The sequence below is a fragment of the Callionymus lyra genome, chromosome 4 (genome assembly GCF_982586985.1).
Source record: "Callionymus lyra chromosome 4, fCalLyr1.hap1.1, whole genome shotgun sequence".
NCBI lineage: Eukaryota > Metazoa > Chordata > Actinopteri > Syngnathiformes > Callionymidae > Callionymus > Callionymus lyra.
This window is the reverse complement of record NC_141821.1, coordinates 30681343-30698187: the sequence shown is the minus strand read 5'-3', so window position 1 is coordinate 30698187 and position 16845 is coordinate 30681343. Positions and strand designations below refer to the sequence as shown.

General features: G+C 38.1%; 1 protein-coding gene across 2 annotated transcripts; it reads left to right on the top strand.

The window, feature by feature from the left end:
• Positions 1 to 1422: 1422 nt before the first annotated feature.
• LOC148082497 (uncharacterized) lies at positions 1423 to 11272 on the top strand. 2 transcript variants are annotated; one of them, XM_087789691.1, is made up of 23 exons: positions 1423 to 1600; positions 4481 to 4582; positions 4657 to 4704; positions 6083 to 6130; positions 6206 to 6262; positions 6333 to 6401; positions 6865 to 6924; positions 7017 to 7076; positions 7222 to 7281; positions 7735 to 7812; positions 7888 to 7947; positions 8067 to 8144; positions 8292 to 8351; positions 8426 to 8488; positions 8594 to 8665; positions 9273 to 9341; positions 9402 to 9455; positions 9521 to 9547; positions 9652 to 9729; positions 9800 to 9839; positions 9917 to 9962; positions 10114 to 10528; positions 10616 to 11272. In XM_087789691.1, exons 2-23 carry the CDS (start codon positions 4526 to 4528, stop codon positions 11093 to 11095), a joined length of 2079 nt encoding a protein of 692 aa, XP_087645817.1. In that variant the 5' UTR covers positions 1423 to 1600; positions 4481 to 4525; the 3' UTR covers positions 11096 to 11272. The 2 variants fall into 2 exon arrangements, with proteins under 2 accessions (XP_087645817.1, XP_087645816.1); XM_087789690.1 differs by having other exon boundaries at positions 4657 to 4716.
• The last annotated feature ends 5573 nt before the right edge of the window (positions 11273 to 16845 follow it).

Sequence of the window (16845 nt, the reverse complement as noted above, 5' to 3'; positions counted from 1 at the left end):
TTATTTTAATTTAAAGTTTTTACCTGTTGAAATTTGTATTATCCCCTTCCCACGGCCCCGTATAATAGTCAGAGAATATACGTGGCCCCCCTGTTCTATAGCGTGTTCTGTTGGAAAGCGTCACATCAGCTGAAAGGAAGAAGATAAACAAACTGATAAGGCAGGCCAGACTAGCCCTGGAGCGCCCTCTAGAGGCCGTGGAGGAGGTGCGCAAAGGAGGGTGTCATGCAAGCTGAGCTACATCAGGGACAAGAATTCATTCTTAAAATATCTTTTGTACTTAAAAAAAAAATGTTCTTTGACATTGGTAGATATTGATATATATATTAATATTAAGTAATGGTAGAAACAAAATATTTAAAAACTTTTATTGATGTTTTTACCATCTTTGGAAAGTTCTAAAACGTCTTGATGGAAGATAAGGATTGTGACGTTTATTTCCTCGGTTCTTACCACGTTTATTATTAGTAACAAAAATGTCTTTACTGCAACTGCTGACTCAGAACAAGTTCACACCTCGAACTTAAATACATTTTCTGACGTTTAATCGCCTCTGCCAAGGAGTGGCAAAGGTTATGTAAGCAGTTGTGTGTTTCTGTAGGAATCAGAATCACAAACGTTTATTGCCAGATTTGCAAACACAACATAGGATTTTTAATATGAATGAAAGAATGAATTAAGATCAGACACAATAAGCAGTAAAAAAACAAGCAGGACAACTGGAAGACGACAAGTCTTCTCACCCAGAACTAGCTAAACAGGAAAACATAGTTTGCCATTGAATCACATAATGAAGCTTTTATTAAACTGTGGAGACAAATGTGTTTTTATTTTTTTCAAGTCAAGATGTCGAGACTAGGACATGACTCAGAGCCAAAAGTACCTCGTGGTTCACATGTGTTACATGACTCAGGTATGTTTGTCTCACTGGTATATTTGTTTACTTTGTCGTGAGCCAAAGTTGTGTTGTTTATTTTTATTGGATGCAGTGTCTTTGTAGGAATGTGAAATTAGGCTCTTGGTGGATGCATGCACCGTTTCAGTGCTATAGTTAGAAATGTCATGTTAAGCTTTACTCACCAGATCTAAACACCAAAAAAATCAAGTGAATAATGTGGAATTTTGTGGAAACTTTATTTTTTGTGACCCTGGCCACGAGCAGAGACTCATCATGTGTCATTGAAATTACATTTTCTTTGTAACAGGCAGACTACATTGACGTTTAGGGTCAAATGAAGTAACAACGTTAATTAAAATAGTAATTGTCTTTAAAAATCTTCTTTTGAAAAGTTAAAATGTAAAACATCAATAAAGCGCTCTTAGTGTAGGGATGTGTAGGCCACGCCCACTCGCCGGCACCACAGGTGTTTCAAGGGAAAACATTATGAGCTTTTCTAAAAGTCTGGTGCTTTAAAATGGCAGAAACTTTCTAATGGCAGTAACTTAAACGGCCGAAACTTTGATTGTGTTCCTGCTCGAGGGTCAAACAATCGTTGAAATCAGAGCAGACCCGGGCTCAGTAACCAGACTCCACTCAGGTCCGCCTTTGGTGGTTTTGGTCAAACCTGTTCGACGTCTCTGCGCGCAGGGAAGTGAGCAGGTATGTCCGACTTTTACCGGAGTTGTGTTGATGTTGATGATGTTGTTGTTGTTGTTGTGTTGCTGCCGGTGATCGTAGCCTTCGAACCAGCGAGGTCAACGAGCAGCGTGTTTGTTCACCGCCGTTTGTTCTTCTCTAACATTCCGTCAAACTGCTCGTCGCTCCGCGCACCAGACTGCGTTCAGAATTGAAGCGATTCTTGTTCAAATGTACCGGAATTTGTGTTAAATGCAACAAACTATCAAGAAACCAAGATGTAATGGCGTCGTTTGCGTTGGTGCTAAGTTCGGTGTGTGAAACAACACTTTAATTAATATAATATATTGTATTAGGATCTGTTTCACGTACTGGTAGCTACAGGGGGTGACTTTGAAACCTTTTCCTGACGCGTCTCTCAACAGAAGCCATTTATCTTTTACGTCCGCGTTGAAAATTATAATAATTAAATGAAGTACTTTCCTGCTGTATCAGTTGGATCATAAATGTATTGTTAATGTATTTATTCAAATGAACAATAATTTGATTCAGACTCCTTTTAAAATGGCCACAAATATTAGTGTTGTCAAGCATAACATGATATATGGGGTAATGACGTCACACCTTCTTTGTCTGTCCAAGTAACATTTTTTTTCCCGTTGAAAATAAATATATTTAAAAGTTTTTCCAAAATTTTTCTGTTCTATAAAATGACTAAAGATCATATTAGGTGACGTTTGTATGTTCTAGTTAAAAAATATACTTGAACCCAACTTGAATATATATCCGTTTTTTTCTATTTGTATTTTTAAAGATTTAGGTTTTATAGATAAATAATATACGTTCATTGTCCAAGCCTAATTATTTTTATGTTTTTCTAAATCCAGCCATTTTCAATTCCCATTTTAAAATAAACATGATTCATTCCTTAATTTACAATCGTATACAGAAATATAAAAAACAACAACTGTATATCATGATGTTTTTGTCACTGTGCAAGCATTACTCATTTTTAACAAGTTTGACCTGTAAAATCTATTTCCATCCTGAGCTCTATTGTGTACATTTTGGGCTAGATGTGGAGTTGTCAATCACTATACCAAGTTCAAAACAAAGTATCAGTTTTGGCTCACAAAGTAAGGCGTGCTATTTCTAAGTAGGTACTATCTGTATAAAAGCTAATTAGGTTTCAGGTTGTTATAGAAAACGATTATTAACTCAACTTTAATGTATATCTTTTTTTTCCTAAAATGTTTACCATTCATTATAAAAAATAAATAATTTGCACATGTTTTTTCTATCCTGACCTACAAACAAATATTTTCCGACCATGTTTTATTTGATCAATATTATCCGGGGCGACCATCAGGAAAACATTATTTTGGAACTTTTATTTTGAAACCATCCGAGGATGGAATGTCGCAGCCGTCGACAACATGCAAGGGCTCGTGGAAACCACTGAAAGGTAACTAAGTTTGATGTGTTGGAAAATATTTTTCTTAATGCTGTGATGTTGACGTCCCCTAATAGTGTTTATATCATGACTATCCATTTATATCACGATACATGTAGTATTCATTTTCAACACTTTTAATCTATTTTCTGTGTGGCAGCAATAATAAGCAGACAGTGGATCAACTCGAGAATATGAAAAAGGTAAAAAAAAAATACAGTCTTAAACAACATTTAAGACTGTATTTTACATTTACTTGGTTACCTGTATTTCATAATCAGAAAAACAAAACAAAATACCAAAGATGACAACAGTGGTGACAAAGAGCTTCCATATTTCTTACAGGCAGTTTAGGTGACGCCACTTCTACGTCACTTCTACGTCACTGAGCAGACGCCGAGGATCGTGGACCATGAAAAGTTCACCTGGAGGCCAACAAGTGCTGCGTCAGCGCTGTTGAGAACAAAGAACATTTCTGAGCTGCTGGTCATGATGTCAACAAGGATGGTGGCAAAATGGATTTGATAACATGAATTCATGTGTTGCACTTAAACTGTTTAAAAGTTCTTCTTAATTGTGATTCTGAATGTTGAAATGTCATTAAATAAAAACATGTGTGAACGTTTTCTTTCATCATAGGCGCTGTTGTGTGTATTTAAAAAGGATGCGATTCTGTTATCATTTGGGGCGATCGTATGTTTGTACAAGATCAAAACAAAATATCCATCAGTTTTGCCTTAAATATTTTACCCATGGTTTACTTTTTTTTCTTAATCATGTCTGTATACATTCAAATTCAGTTTTATTGAAAAAAAATATTAATGGTTTATTTTAACTTCATTATGAGGTAGACACTGACTTTATAGAATAAAATGATGAAATCATGGTTTTTAGTTAAATGAAATAAGTTTGTCCTTTTCCAAATGGTTTACAGACTTTCTTGTATGTATTTAACGATTTTTAATGTTTAATAATTACTATATATGGATTTTAAGCTAATCATGGTCACACCCAGATAACTTTTTTTTAATTATTATTATTATTTTAAGGCTGTGTAGTAATATTTAAATCTTTTATTTTTATATAGGGGCATGTGTACACTACATTACACATTTCTAACAAATGGACAAATGTATCCTTATTTTTTTTTTTATAGTTGATGTTTTCCTTTTTCTTTTTTTTTTTTTTTTTTTTTCCTGAGTGAGTTGCAAAGGGAAGTTGCAATTGGAGTGAATTATTGTTGACATGACAATTTAATTTAAATAATTGTATACATTTTGTACAAAGTAGACATTTACTGACGGACTATTTTGTCATCAGGTTTGGGCACTATTTTCAAAATGTTGTGTTTTTGTTTATGATCAGGTACATCTGAACATGTGGTCTGTGAAAGGTGCTTTACAAATGTGATGGATTCTATAAATAATCAACTAATATATTTAATTTCTCAGACAAGGAGGATTTCTTTTTAACTGGATTCAAACCCGACAATCATCATGAACATGTTCAGAAGGGAAAAGACCCCGGCTGTCCCGCCTCGCCCCAGTCAAGAGGTAGAACTCGTGTGTAGCCTGCGCTTGTTTGTTTTGTGTGTTTGTATTTAATACACAGGCTTTTGTTCATGAAGGATCTGGACAATCCCATCACACACAGCCTGAACGAACAAAACACAGAGGTGAGCGCACAGGTCAGTGTGTAGCTGTGATAGAAGCCTCGTGGCTGTTGATGCTGTTGTGTGTCTACTATAAAACTGTGTAGCTGTTGATGTTGTGTGTCTTTGGTAAAAGTGTGAAGCTGTTGATGATATTGTGTGTCTCTGGTAAAAGTGTGTAGCTGTGATAGAAGCCTCGCGGCTGTTGGTGCTGTTGTGTGTCTACTATAAAACTGTGTAGCTGTTGATGCTGCTGTGTCTACTATAAAAGTGTGTAGCTGTTGATGATATTGTGTGTCTCTGGTAGAGGTGTGTAGCTGTCATCGAAGCCTCACGGCTGTAGATGCTGCTTTGTGTCTACTATAAAAGTGTGTAGCTGTTGATGCTGTTGTGTGTGTCTACTATAAAAGTGTGTAGCTGTGATAGAAGCCTTGTGGCTGTTGATGCTGTTGTGTCTACTATAAAACTGTGTAGCTGTTGATGTTGTGTGTCTATGGTAAAAGTGTGAAGCTGTTGATGATATTGTGTGTCTCTGGTAAAAGTGTGTAGCTGTGATAGAAGCCTCGTGGCTGTTGATGCTGTTGTGTGTCTACTATAAAACTGTAGCTGTTGATGTTGTGTGTCTATGGTAAAAGTATGAAGCTGTTGATGATATTGTGTGTCTCTGGTAAAAGTGTGTAGCTGTGATAGAAGCCTCGCGGCTGTTGGTGCTGATGTGTGTCTACTATAAAACTGTGTAGCTGTTGATGATGTTGTGTGTCTCTGGTAAAAGTGTGTAGTTGTGATCGAAGCCTTGTGGCTGTTGATGCTGTTTTGTGTCTCTGGTAAAAGTGTGTAGCTGTTGATGCTGCTGTGTCTCTATGGTAAAAGTGTGTAGCTGTTGATGATATTGTGTGTCTCTGGTAGAGGAGTGTAGCTGTGATCGAAGCCTCACGGCTGTAGATGCTGTTGTGTGTCTACTATAAAAGTGTGTAGCTGTTGATGATATTGTGTGTCTCTGGTAGAGGAGTGTAGCTGTGATCGAAGCCTCACGGCTGTAGATGCTGTTGTGTGTCTACTATAAAAGTGTGTAGCTGTTGATGATATTGTGTGTCTCTGGTAAAAGTGTGTAGCTGTGATTGAAGCCTCACAGCTGTAGATGCTGCTGTGTGTCTACTATAAAAGTGTGTAGCTGTTGATGCTGTTGTGTGTGTCTCTGGTAAAAGTGTGTAGCTGTGATCGAAGCCTCACGGCTGTAGATGCTGTTGTGTGTCTACATCAGTATGTGTGAATGGCTGTCAAAAGCACTACCGAATTTCCCCTCGCGGGACTAATAAGGGATTCTAAAAAAGTGTGTAGCTGTTGATGATGTTGTGTGTCTACTATAAAAGTGTGTAGCTGTTGATGCTGTTGTGTGTCTCAGGTTAAAAGCAATGACGTAACAAAGACAGAAGCCATTTCAAAGCCAAAGGTAAACAAGTCTTTGAAGAGTGATGGATGTGTCTGAAGGATGTACTCATTCTTTTTGTGTTTGTCACTTTGTTAGAGAACGGGCGTGATCGGCGTCATGCAGAAAGTCAACCCCTTCAAATCCACGTCACAGGTGAGTGACGTTTTCGATCTTCATTCTCGTCATGAAGAAGGAAGAGGCTTCACGCTGGTTCTGTTTTTAGATGTCCTCAGTCACCACGGTTCCCGCGTCAGAGGCACAAGTTCAGAGTGAGCTGACTGACTCATCACAGGTGAGGGACGTCTTAGGAATGCAGACTAGTAATTGAGTTTAATGAGATAAATTTAGATTTACTGTCATTCACCTGCTTGTCCGGTCCACTACAACATAAATAGATGTTCATTCTTCGAGAAACTACAGTCCTGTATCAGAACAGGAAATGAATAAATGACTGAAAGCACCACAGTATTATTTTTAATAACATTAGTCTCATTAAGATTCAGGGTAAATATTGTTAGTAAAGTTGTTGTTTTTTATATATATAGTGTCTATAAGGTACAACAAAAGTTTAATTTTATGCTGAAAAGAAAGATCATCAAGAATTTATTTTCTTTCTCTCTAATGTGAAATGAATATAAAGATTGAATCCTCCTCTTGTCTCACTTCTTACTTTACTGACTCTCTGAAACCAATTTCTGTCACTTCCTGTTATGACACCTGGCCTTTGGTAAAGAAAATCAACTTTCATGTTTCAGAACCCTGGAAAGTTTAAGGGAGTTATGCAGAAAGTGAATCCATTCAAAACGTCCTCTCAGGTACAGTTGCATGTTTAATAAAGTATAAACTGGTGTGACTCAGAGGGAGCGGTCAACGGGAATATTGTGGCTCAAATGTTTTTCTCACGTAGATTAGAGAAGCCGAGTCCTCGGAGTCCCTGGAACAGGAGACGCTGACGGAAACGAAGCAGGTGGGTCACATGAGCAGAAGAACTTATTGGACTGAAAGATGAGTTTCATCTGGATTTGGACAACGTGACTGTGGATCTTAGCAACAATCTCTTATTTTGCACGTGCATGTTCATTGTAATCTTTTCAATCACACATTTGTTTCAGAACCCTGGCGTGTTGAAAGGAGTCATGAACAAAGTGAACCCGTTCAAATCGTCTGCACAGGTAAATCGTTTGTGTCAGAACAGGATACACATTAGATATAAGTCGGGAGGAGGTTTTCAGATCTAATCCAGCTGTTTTAAGATGAGGAAAAATAAATGCATTTGTGGTATCCCTTGTGTTGTATCTGGGTCAAGATGAACGACATCCACCACTGCATATGTATTTATGGAAGCATGGGAAGGGTTAAACATTGGATGCCAGGGCAAGCCAACAAGGCTTTGGCCCGGTATTAGTCCCAGCAGGAAGGTGTGGTGTTCTGCCTCAGGGCACAGATCTCTAGAAAAAACAAAAGGGCTGGAATTATGGATGCAATGAATTCAGTTTGGAGTTCTTGCAGTTGATGACCCCTAGGTAGATGCGCAATTGTTGCAGTGCATCATGGGTCTTGATTATTTACTGTGAAGTAGGAAAATGAATGTATTTATTTCCCCCAAATTTGCATGACTATTAAAGTCTCAGGTGCCCAAAGACCCTCCTGAAGGCGGTCCTGTGGAGCATGAAGTCACCCAGGAGGATGCAGAAGATGAACAGGTGCAGCTCTGCACAGACTTGTCAATCAGGATCCAATTGACTGATGATTGACTGATGTTTTTGCTCTTCGATTAGAGAACTGGAGGGATCGTGGGTCGGATGAATAAAGTGAACCCATTTAAATCACAATCAAAGGTACGAAGTGTCATCTTCATGTTTGTCCGTCTTAGTGGAATTCATGTATACAGCACTCGCATGGATTATTATTGGACGTCAAGTAGTCATTATAACATGTAAACGTTCTTTTATTTTAGGAAACACTGTCATTGCGCAGCGATCTCTCCTCCAGTGAAGGAAGCTTGGCTGAAAATAACAACTTGCCTGAAAAACCGGTAAGTTTAAATATTTTTCTGAAACTTAAATTCTTTGCAACTCTTTAAAAAAAGTGAATGAATGCTACCTATACATGCGCGACTCTCTGTGACGTCCTTGGCTGTCCCACAAGTTCCTCTAACATGTTATTATCCTTTTGACCTAAGAAACCTGGCAAGTTGAGGGGTATGATGCAGAAGGTCAACCCGTTCCGTTCCTACACACAGGTAAGTTCTTTCTGCCCAGTCTAAGAATGTGACCAACTCTCACATATTGTTACTTTGTTCTGTCTCCTGTGCAGCAGGTGCCAGAGGGCGAATGTCAGACGGATTCAGCCGCTTCTATTTCCGTGTCCTCCACACAGGTATGGGTCAACATTCCTCTGGCGCTACATCAAGACATTGACCTTGCTGTTTTTTAAATGTTTATTTGTGAATCGTATGATGAATCTGTTGTTCTGTCTCTTTAGGACAGCTCGTCCGCTCACAGTCTTCACTCCTCCAGCGCCGAGAGTTTAGATGACACCAAGATAGAAAGACAAGTATGACAATGATGATGATTTTCATTTTAGTGGTTTTTCTTTGACACTGAACAACAGTAAGCACTGGACTTTGGAATGAGTGCCTCATAAACAATTGTTTGTGTTAATCATTGACACATTTATTTGAGAAAAGATGGAATAAACAATAATTATCAAGAAAAGATCACTAATTTACTCTACATACATTAAATTACACAAATTAATTTCAATAAAATGTGACTGTTTAATATAACACAACATTTTACTCTGACTGCACAAGGGCCAGATTAATGCATACATGGGCCTGGGAAACACTTATTCTGGCCATCCCATAATAAGGTTATTTTTCAGTCGTGTTCTCTACAGTATGCTTAAAGTCATTTAAAATCTGCTTTACAGATTAAAAAAATATTTTGAATCATTTTACTATCATTATAGAGCTTCATAACAAGATTCTGAATTACTGTGAAGAGAAATGATGAGCGGTTAAAAAAACCCAAGCATTTATCTGTAATTGATTTGTAATTTTTAAAAGCAGCCTGAAAATGTCTTAACAAGAACTCTTAACATGAACAAATGGATGAGATGATTCAGGAAGTGAGACTGAGCACAAATCTCTTCTCCTCAGACCACCTGGTACATCGACACAGAGAGTGAGGCTCCACCACTCAAGCAGGCCCCACCGAAAAGAACAATGGTATGATCCGCCGTGTGTTCCTTCATCTACACACTTGTCAACTTGAGTTTGTTTTTCCAGACATTTAGAATCAAACGTATCCTGCCAGGTGCGTTCTTTGGAGCTGGCAATAAGGTAACCTTCTTTCCTGATCATCCATTGACATAAGAAACATTTTATTTACTAAACTGTTTTTCTAGAGCTCGGCAGCGACCACAGAACAACAGGTGATGCAATATTTTGAAAATCATTTTGAAATGCATATAAAAAAGATACTACTTGCTTTAATCATGTATGTGTTTATTTTCATGATTTGGGACATTTTGTGCAGGAGGTTGTTGAGGTTCAGACTCTGCAGATGGCTGAAGTACCCGTGCCGGGGGAAGGAACAAACCTGGACCCTCTAGATGTTTGTTCATATTTTTTTTTTTTAAAGCCATTTCAAGATGAACTTGGAGTTCTTATAACTTTCATTTTAGGATGATGAAGGCCTGCTTTCATGGTGGCGTACAGTGGAAGGTGTGTTTGTGTCGGGAAGTTTTTAGCCAAATCAAGGTGCAGTTAAAATTAATGTTATTTGTGTTTCATTTCAATAGGCTGGGATGAGTGGAATGAAGCAAACCAAAATGAGGAGGCGGAAGAGTAAGTACATGCTGACATGATTGAGAAACGGGGACATTTATGGACCTTGTAGACACGATGACAAAAACAAATTGTTGCAGTTTGTCATTTATTTTTTACTTTTATAGGAGCATTTAAATTAAAATTTTGTTAATTTGATCCGTCCCCTCAGAGCGGTGGAAGAAGCAGCCGATCGTGTCTTCATGGCGGCTCGTCTCTTCGTCCGCCTGTTCAACCAGCGCGGCGCTTCACTCCAGCAACGCATTCTGGAGCTCCTGTCTCTGGCCGACGCCGCCGACTGTTTCCACAAGAAGACGGTCACGGCCAGCATCGGCGGAGGAGTGGCCAGCGTGGCGGGCTCGGTGACCACCATCACGGGCCTCATCCTGGCGCCGTTCACGGCTGGCACCTCGCTCATCGTCACGGCGATCGGTATCGGTGTGGCCACCGCCGGGGGCCTGGCGTCCGCCTCGGCCAACATCACTGACACGGTGCACTCCAAGACTGACCGGAAGAAGGTGGAGAAGATGATCCAGGACTACCAGGATGAGATCATGGACATCAAAAACTGCCTGGAGTTTGTACAGGTACGACGTGCACTCGTAGAAAACCTGCTTTAGAGAAGTGCTTAAAGTCGAGGCCGGATTTTTGAAGTCTGTCTTCTGTTTTAACAGGAAGGGATGGAGACTCTAGAAGAGTGGAACTTTGAACAATATGCAGAAAGTATTGCCAAGAAGCACCTGAACCAGAACGTGAAGCATGTGATGAAGGAGGGGGGCCGTGCAGGGAAGGCGCTGGTGATCAACACCGAGAGTCTGATCAGCACCGTCCAAGTCCTCGGCGTCGCAGGCGGAGCTGCTAAAGCGGCCCAGGTCATGAGTGTCACCACCGGGGTCATGTCGGGCCTCTTCCTCGCTCTGGACATCTTCTTCTTGGCCAAAGACTCCGTGGAGCTGAAAAAAGGTGCAAAGACGGAGTTTGCTTCCAAGATCAGGGACGTTTGTAAAGACCTGCAGGACGGACTGCTGGAGCTGAACCGCATTAAAGAGCAGCTGCAGAAAACCATGGATGGCATCGAGGTGGAGGTAGAGGAGGAAGAGGATGAAGAACAACTGAAGAGCGACCTGAAGAAACTGGTAGAACTTGAGGAATAGGCAAATGTAATGAAGAACAACTGTGCCTTAAGATCGAGAAGAAACTGGAAGTTTTTATTCAGCTTGGTTTTAAATAGTTTTAAGTCCAGGGAAATGTGCAGATTTTAACTATTTATTGTATTTAACACAAGTCTTAAGGTAGCGATCGTTTCTTTATCTAATAAAAGTGACAAAATACGTTTGTGGTTTCATGTGAATCATCCTGGGTGTGACCGGACTCGTGGCCAACATTGATGGAGAAACCAGTCTGGCTGCTGCAGGCCTGCTCATAACAAGTCATATGGAGCGACTTGTTTAAAACTCCTTTCATAGTTTATAGACACAAGTTTGCTTCATAGAACGGTCTCAAAATGTGTGCTCTTTGTCAAAGAGTGGCATCATTACTTGAATCAGTGGCGCAGCATTGCATGAAATGTGCCTCTAAACAGTTTGACACCCCTGTCATAGAGGGCCCCGGGGTGTCAAACTGGTCCAGAAAAGGGCCGAGATGGTGCATAGTTTAAATCTAACTGTAATGTCGCTCACGTTATCACTCGCATCAGTTCATTGATGTGCTGTGACAACATCTGTCTCATTCTTGGCCTGACTTTCACTTCCTTATTCTTTCCATGTTTAAGCTGACTGTCTCGCTTTGGCTCAACCCTGTAATTAAAAATATAACAATTAGGTTAAATTGTATATACAAGGATACTCGTGCATATACATGCGCTCCGTTCTTGACTCACAAATGACCCTCATCCAGTTAGTAATCCAGGACAAGGACCTTCATGGGAAGATGGTGGAGGTGTAAAGCTATGGTAGGCATTGACCAGGTCACACCACAACACAACCAGGATGCCTCTCTTGTCATTGGTTATCCAGTGTTTTCCCAGCAGCCCGGTGCTCCAGGGATCTCCCCCTTCTGAACAGATTGGATCAATGTAGTTGTGTCTGAGGAAAACTGAGTCAGTCTTCGTGAGACGCTGCTAAAATAAATACACTTGACACTCATGAGTGAGATGGTCCGAAACTGGTTACAGGTTGCTTCTTTCATCAGCAACTTTATTGTACTGTTACTGTACATAAGAGTGCGATGGTGATGTATCCTGGTGGCCCTGTACTGCATAGTTTAGGAGGTGGGCTTCTTTTTTTGCCTTCTTTACCTACCTTTCTGAGGCATGGTATTGTTTGGAGTTGGGTTTTAAAATCTCAAATGGCCATAACTTGGATGGTATGAATCTTAACCCTTTCTCAGGGTCAAGGTGACCCAAGGGTCCGAAAAACAAATGTGTTTGAGGTATCCTTTGTGTTGTCTCTGGATCAAGGTGAACGATCTCCCTGGCTGCCAGAAATACATACAGTATGCAGTGGTGGAGGTCCATTATTTTGACCCAGAGACAAAACAAGGGATACCACAAACACATTTGTTTTCTTGTCTTCGGGTCACCTTGACCCTAAGGTAACACAAGGGTCAAAGCAGAAATGCTCATGAACAAATCAACTCAATGTTGATCTTCTTCGGGTTTCTTCTCGATCACTTGTTTGGGGTTTGTTTTAAATATAACCCCTGCATTCAATAACTACACCACTTTAACAATTTACGAACTCTAGTCACCCTACCTAGATTTAAATATTTCTTTGACATGTTTTATTAACATGGAGTTCCACAGGGAGTTGAGGACACAAGGTGACATTTTATGAAATTTAATCCACACAACCTTATCTGTTCACTGTCCACATCATCACTGCCGTATCAATGTTTGTTTCCTTCTATGGCTTTAAATAATTCTCCCCTCTGACAAACTTCTTGGCAGACACAGTTTGGGGAAAAACTTCCTTGAGAGGATTGGCAGTCGTTTCCTCAACATTAAAAAATTCACACTTATTAATGCAAAGTTATAAAACATCATAATGAATTGCAGAGATTGACTCTGGATTTGAAAACTTGATTTTCTTATCAGTTTTAAGTAAATATAATTTTTAAATTATAGTAACACAAACAGTTTATCACCCTTTTTTTGACCGACAATATTTTTAAAACATTTTTGCAATTCAAATGATGTGATGAGCGTTTAAGTGTTCTATTAAATGAACATAAAAATGTTAATAAAAATGAAATAAACAATTTCCCGAAGGAGACCTCCTGAGGGATCAATAAAGTTCTACCTTACCTTACCTTACCTTACATGTGCTGATTAAATAGAAGTTTGTGTGTCATGGATAAATGACACAAACGTCACATGGTTGTCTAAATACACGGCCCAAATCCCACTATTTTCTTATCGGTTGTCATATGCCACTTTCAAGTAATTACTAGATTATAAAAAACCATTAATGAAGCTATGTGTGTTGTTAATTGACTAGAACGAGTGACCACAGCGGGATCTAAATACTTCAATAAACCGGAGCTGAATTTCTTAAACTAATCATCCCAAGGGATGAATTCCAAAGTTATGAGCAACATTTGGCTCTAGCTGATGTTGTATGTAGGTTGTTCCTTATGGTAAGATTTAACAAAAGAAATGTCGACCAAACAGTATCAGCCAAGTTTTGTTATCATCATGTTTAATCAGGAAAATGGATTTGATGCGTATAAGGATACATTTTATTACAGTTTTAACTGTGCATCATTAGACATACATTTAGACATGTGTCTCTTCCTTAAATAAGATGTTTTTCAGCCCCATTTGATGAGGTCAATATTAAATATACAGTAAATATGTGGCTCAAATCTCATCTGAAAATGCTACATAAAAAGCTAATCTAATATTTCTTACACTACATTTTTGCTATACAAAATAAATAAATACATTTAGAAAGTTAGAGTTAGATCTGTAGAGTAAAAATTGTAGCATAAAGATTTGTGAAAAACATGTTTTTCCACCCAAGGTAAAACACAATCTTGTATTTCTGTCGTGGCTGTAACTTGAGATGCAATAATTACTAAGATTTAAGAAACATGAGCGAAGCTAGTGTTTCCCTGATACTGAGCGCTAACTGGAGCAGAAGACCAAAAACAATAAGCTAAAACTAAACTAAAGCAAAGTGCGGATATTTTACTACAGTTGTTGTTTAATGGTTTTGAACCCTTTGTTAAATTTAACATTATCTATGGTAGAATGATGTCAAATAATAACTTTTATCTTATAACCTGCTAGCTAGCTAAGTTAGCAGTGTTAGCATTCTAATTGTTCTCTTTTAGTTCTAATGAATCTGCGCTCTATAAATATAAATGACTTACTTACTTACTTGTGTCTCTCAAGGATGTGAAAGGAAATAAATGCATCGGACCAGCAAGTAAATAAAAAGTTCCAAATCAATCAATTTTCAGATTTTATTATGACTGCGTAATAAAAAATAAAAAAATCAATTCAATTTTTTTTCTTTTCTAGCTTTTTAAAGCTTGAACATCATTAACAAAAACATAGACAAGAAAAGTTCTAAACATTTTTAGCACAGAAAAATGTGATATAAAGCTGAGATGATCTGTTGGACAAACATGTACCTATTTTTCAATTAATTTGTTTTTTGTTCAACCAAAATTTGTTGGTGACTCATAGGAATCTGACCTGGCTTCTTCATACGGTAAATTTGCTCTTATCTGGCGTCCCTTCTACTTCCTTGTAGAAAGAACAGTTTATAATCCACCAAAAAAATATTTTTGCACTTGAAGTGACGTGAAGCAAATAGGTTGTCATTGATGAGGAAGAAGGATTCATGACTGTCTTACTTTACGAAAAGTTGCATGACCATGCCTTGTTCTGGTTTCAGAAAAACTGGTTTTCAACATTTGATTGGAAAATCAGTTGGTGGAAAACGAGAGTTGTTTCATCTAAAGAACGTTGATGATCATTGGGACGTGGAAACCGACACAGCAGGTCATTTAGTTTCTTTATGTTTCATTCGCTTGACAATCCTGGGGTTACTGGACGAGCAGATAAATATGAACCAAACAAGGATGTGATGAAATTTCATTTGAGTTTCATTAAGTTTGGCATAACCACTGACACATAATGAGCCAGAAGAATGCTGGTGGCATCAAACTCCCTGGGCGTTGTCTCTGACAACATGTGTGCCTTGGTGTCAACATGGTCTACTACTCGAGGGTGCCCTTGAATCTTTTTAGCCAATGATGAGAAGAAAAGAGGAGAATTTACATTTCTTTGATTTCTTATATTTCTTCTTGTGGTTTCAGCAGCTGATACTGGATAAAGTAGAGAATATTTAAAACATTATTTCCTTACAAAAATAATCCGTGGATCAATCTGGTCGTGGCTGCAGGCATCAAAAACACCTCATGATTCTGGAGAACAAATAATAAACTGTGATTAAACGTGACTTTTTGCAATATATGTTGATTCAAATTTACAGTATGTCATGATTATCCTTTTTTTTGTGTAAAAAATGTATCATCAGCATCATTCATTTCACAGAATCAACCTTTTTTTTAATGCCAGAAGTTTGTCTATAATATTTTAGCTTCTTCTTTATCAACTAAGAAATGTTCTTTAATTTCTTTCTCCCATTTTTCTACAGATGACTACTTTGAAAGATCCTATACAACGTTTTTCTTGTTGAAACTATTATTCTATCGTCAACATTTTTGGCAGTTTGGTGAGACAACAGTAATCAATTTGATAAAGTCCGCAGACGTTATTCTTATTTATTTTTTTAAAGTAAAAACTCTAAAGCTCTAAAAGTTCTAAGATGAGAAAAATAGGACTTGTTGACAATTGGAAAGGAACAGATTATTTAATTTTCTGTGTTTTTCTTGAGATCAATTTGGATTTAGTGAACTTTAAGTGCTTAGCTCTGTTTACAACTAGCAAAGAATTACGCAACACTGAACTAATCCATGATTTGTGACTATAGAGGAAAAATCATGGATATGTAACAAACACTTGCATAGTAGTGATTGTTTTGGAAGTATTTTATTTTTATTTGAATGCTGTCAACATTTTTATACAGTAGACAATTATTAGCTTCCATCAAGACATCATAGCTGTCATCATGTTGGTTGCATAAATAACACATTAGTGCGTAGTACATGTGTCGTACATTGTAGACTAGTCGTCAGACAGCATTGGAGGATAATAATAGATGTTCTGAACAAACCCTCACCTGCGGACTAGTTGATAATATCTCTTGCTAACAGATGGTCTGGAGTGTATTGTGCTAACATCTTTAGCAGGAGATGGTGCAAGAGTGTATTGTGCGGCTATTTGGGACTTGGTCAGGTCAAAGGCCGCGCGAAGTCTAAAAAAGACTTAATAATCTTCACTTACACAACATTCTAACTAAGGATAATATGATGAATCCAGTCCTGTAACTCACCGTCCTATTAACCGTTTTGTTAAGCTTGATTACACAAATTAAGTATAATTAATCCACATCACTGGGTGTACCCAAGATGTCCTGTATAAGCATAAACATACAAAGTTTTTGTGACTATTTTCTAATTTGCCCTCTCTCATCAAAGCTGCCCATTTTCAATTGTATAAAATGTCGATTTTGACAAAATTACTAAATTCATGATTCATAAATTACAATTTTCGTATAATTTGTAAGAATAAACCTGAGAAAAAAAAATCAATTGCTTTTAGCTTATAGTCATTTTGACATTTGGCTTGTTTGATTAACTTGAATAATATTGTTTTTATAAAATTGTTTTTGAATAACTTTCAGAACACTTTTATGATATTATGTGTGTGTGTGTGTGTGTGTGTGTGTGTGTGTGTGTAAGGTTTATTTACCATATTCAGAATCTTTTA